This window comes from Papilio xuthus, unplaced genomic scaffold (assembly GCF_000836235.2).
Source record: "Papilio xuthus unplaced genomic scaffold, Pxut_1.1 DF827643.1, whole genome shotgun sequence".
In the NCBI taxonomy this organism is placed as follows: domain Eukaryota; kingdom Metazoa; phylum Arthropoda; class Insecta; order Lepidoptera; family Papilionidae; genus Papilio; species Papilio xuthus.
The window spans coordinates 1-4,215 of record NW_013531006.1 but is presented as its reverse complement, the minus strand read 5'-3'; the positions used below and the strand labels follow the sequence as shown (position 1 = coordinate 4,215).

The 4,215-nt window shown below is 32.5% G+C and overlaps 1 protein-coding gene across 1 annotated transcript in view; it reads left to right on the top strand.

Annotated features, from left to right (window-relative positions):
• Positions 1–3,856, top strand: part of LOC106118051 (uncharacterized) — a gene marked incomplete at its 3' end in the record, with an annotated part of 6,066 nt that extends 2,210 nt beyond the window's left edge. The window contains exons 2-3 of the mRNA XM_013312610.1: positions 2,311–2,929; positions 3,344–3,856. Coding sequence (XP_013168064.1) covers positions 2,311–2,929; positions 3,344–3,856 — 1,132 coding nt within the window. The remainder of the gene's footprint in view (positions 1–2,310; positions 2,930–3,343) is intronic.
• Positions 3,857–4,215: the final 359 nt, after the last annotated feature.

Here is a 4,215-nt window from a genome sequence, read left to right as displayed (position 1 = left end):
GGACACACAATAACCCCAGAAGGACTTAAACCAAATAACGATAAAATTAAAACCATTTTGAATTATCCTTTACCTAGAACGACAACAGAAATCAAAAGATTTTTAGGATTAATAGGTTATTATCGACGATTTATTAAAGACTTTAGCAAGATAACGCAGCCTATGACACAAAGACTTAAAAAGAAACGTTCAATGCCTCTTGATGATAATAAATATATACAATCTTTCAATAAATGTAAAGAACTTCTAACGAACGCACCTATATTAGAATACCCAGATTACAATAAACCATTTATTTTAACGACAGACGCCTCTGAATTTGCATTAGGCGCTGTACTATCACAAGGACCCATTGGGCAAGATAAACCAATTGCTTATGCGAGCCGCACACTAAACGATGCCGAAACCCGTTATAGTGTTACAGAAAAAGAACTCCTTTCAATAGTTTGGGCAATTAAATATTTCCGCCCATATTTATACGGTAAAAGGTTTACAATTATTACCGATCATAAACCCTTAACATGGTTAAATTCCCTTAAAGAAACAAATAGCAGACTAACAAGATGGCGCTTACGTTTAGCCGAATATGATTTCAACATAATACATAAGAGCGGTAAACAAAACTGTAACGCAGACGCTCTGTCGCGTATTAAAATTAATGCCCTAGATAAAAGAGATAATTATTCCACAAAACCTAACATAGATAAAAGTGAAGATTTGAATAAAGAAATACAACAATTAAGGAAAGAAATAAAAGAATTAGAACAATTACAAAAGAGAACAGTTAAACAACCCTCACCCGAACAAATGTCTATTTCAGAAATAGAGTCCGAAAAAGCTATCACCATTACTGACTCCGATTCTGAAAAGACGCTTTCAATAAAATCTCCATATTCAATACCTTACCCATCTAGTAGCACGTTAACAGCATCTGAAAAATCTGCTGATTTAGAAACCGCACATTCCGCGCAAGATACTGAGTCACAAGGCATTCCCATTTTGCAGGAAGCAATCGACACTAAACCAAATCAAATTTTAGTATTTAGTTGGAACATAGACCGATTAGCTGTAAAGAATTTATCTCGAGAAAAACAAAAAATATTAGAAGTACACTTACCCTTAAATCGATCCGATCTCGTTAAACAGTTTCTAAAAGAATACATTAGAAATAAAACTAAATATTTTATCTATTTCGAAAATGAAGAACACCGCAAACAATTTACACAGTTAGTAATATTTTTATTTAATAAAGAACTTGTTAAATTTTTCGAATGCACAAAACGTGTTGTCTTTGTAGAAAATGAAACGGAACAAAGAGACATAGTACAGAAATATCACGAAGGAAAAACATGTCATCGCGGTATTAAAGAAACCTTAATCCATATTAAACGTTCATATTTTTGGCATAACATGGCTCAAACAGTAGCTAGTATTATAAATTCTTGTGAAACTTGTAAAATCATGAAATATGACCGAAAACCAATAAAACCTAAATTACAATTAACTCAAACTCAAAGTAAGCCCTTAGAGGAAATATTTATAGACATCTTCTCAATAGAAGGCCATTATTATTTAACCATCATAGATGCATTCAGTAAATTAGGACAAGCCTTTGAATTAACTAACAGATCGACCCCCGAAGTCGTTAGAGCCCTTATTAAATATTTTTCACTATATGGCGTTCCGCAGAAACTTAGTTGTGACCCCGGGACGGAATTCAATAATGCTTTACTTAAAGAACTGTTAACATTTTATAAAGTAGAATTACATATTGGTACCCCTAACAACCATAATTCAATGGGACTCATAGAAAGATTCCATTCCACTTTATTAGAAATATACAGAATAGGAAAACATGATCATAAATATACAGAGTCATCTTTTATAATGACATACGCAATAATGGCATATAACCACACCATACATTCTACAACAGGTTTAACACCATTTGAAGTCTTGTTAGGACATACAGAATCAAGACACCCATTTGACGTTAACTTCGAAAAACAATATTTCCAAGAATTAATTAAAGAACACGTTAGGCGCACCAAGTACTTATATAAACACTTAACTGAAAAAGCTATACAAAATAAAGAGAAAATTATTGAAAAACGAGGAGGAGAAATTAAATTTAATATCGAGCCCGGAGATATAATTTATACAAAAGGAACAAATAATAGAATTAGTAAAGATAAACCGCGTTTTAATATAGCACAAGTAACGGATAAAATACATAGAAACACTATTCCGGTTACTATAAAAGGACGTGACACTAAAGTACCACTAAAGAATGTGAAACGCCCTTCACAGGCACCTCCTGCTCGTCCTGGCGATGACCACGGTGATGCATCTCCACGCCCTTCAACTTCAGGAACTAAATAAAAATCCTGGAATATTACCTGTAAGGCAAGGAACCGCAGTAGTTAGTAATAAGCATTGGATAATAGTTAAGACACTAAATTTCCAACCTATGACGGAAGACGTGAAAATAAATGTCTTAAAAACCGTAGAATTAAATACATTAGTTTTTAACTTAGATAAGAATTTTTCATATACTTTTATAGATTTAAAATTACAATTAGATTATATTAAAAACTTAACTATTGATAAGCTTCAACAAGTTACTCCTTCTTCGAGAATTAAACGAGGTTTACTGAATCCATTAGGTTCACTTATAAAGATTATTACAGGAAATCTTGATAATGACGATGCCATAAGATATGATAAAATAATTACACAATTTAAAAATAATCAGAATATTAATAATCGTAAAATAACGCTGATCACAGAAATGGTACAAACTATAGCTAACACTACATTTAAATTAAATGATAATCTATTTCAAATAAATAACGCTATTAATTCATTATCGACGAATATAAGCATCTTATTTCAAAGGGAACGTTTAAATCATATAGAAATAAGAATAGTGAATACATACAATTTATTAATTCATAATTTTCAGTTAATTCTTACAAAATTAAATGAGATAGAGACTAGCTTGGCTTTTAGCAGATTAGGAATTTTACACTATTCAGTAATGAAATCTGAAAGATTATTATCTTTACTTAAAAATATAAATAAATTAGAGAACCTCATATACACTCCTACATTAGAAAACTTAATTAAGATAGAACAAACAATATTAGTAAAAGCTTATATAAAAGAAAATAAGATTACTTACCTTTTGGAAATACCACTTGTCTCTAAGGACATTTATAATTATTATAGACTCTATCCCTTACCTGTTATATCCCATAACCATACCCTTGTCATTTTACCTAAGTTCCCATACCTAATAGCGAAAGGGTTGAACACACGTCTATTAGCTCATCCATGCCAGGAAGCCGATGAGTCCTTCTACTTTTGCCCCGAGGACGACACAACCCAGCTGATAAAGGATGCTTGTATAACCGACCTGATGATGTACGCTGAAAACATATCATCATGTCTTCCAATTCCAGTCGATTTAGAAGCCGTCAGGGTGCAGCTCATACAACAGAATACATGGATTCTATATACTAAGGAGCCAACTTTACTTACCAAGTTATGTACTGATGAAGTATCAAGACAAAAGATATACGGTACATACATAATAACATTAGATGATAACTGTTCAGCCAGAATAAAGGATATTAATTTAACCAGACAACCTGTAGAAAATGAAAGCTCCACATATCTGAAAGTACCCTTAATAAATCTACCAACGATAAACTTACCTGCAGAAGCGCCGCCCCTGAAGCCGATGAACCTGAAAGGAATAGAACTTACAAACCTGAAACTCTTATCAATCGCCCTAGCGAAAAGTGATCCTGAAAATAGTGAAAGTGAAAACTCAATTGTGAAAATTAAAAGTGTTAGCATATGGACCATTATTCTCTATGTATTAATTGTTTTAATTGTAATGTGTATTTTAGCATATAAATTTCATTTAAAATTGTATAACTGTTTTGTCCAAAGTTCTCCTGTTTTATCCAAAAATGAGAACTTTGAACTTAAGGAGGGAGGAGTTACGTATGCTGAGACCCCCACGAATGCCCGCGTCAGCGAGATATTCTAAGAACATTGTATTACATTGTAACAATCATCGTCTGACTTAACGTAACGGATGTTGATAACATTCCTGAGGGTCAAATTACCAGATAGGATTATATTTCTCTAGCATAAGAACAATAGCATTGTAAGTTAGTCTTAAGCCAACTCTGGTAGCGAGCA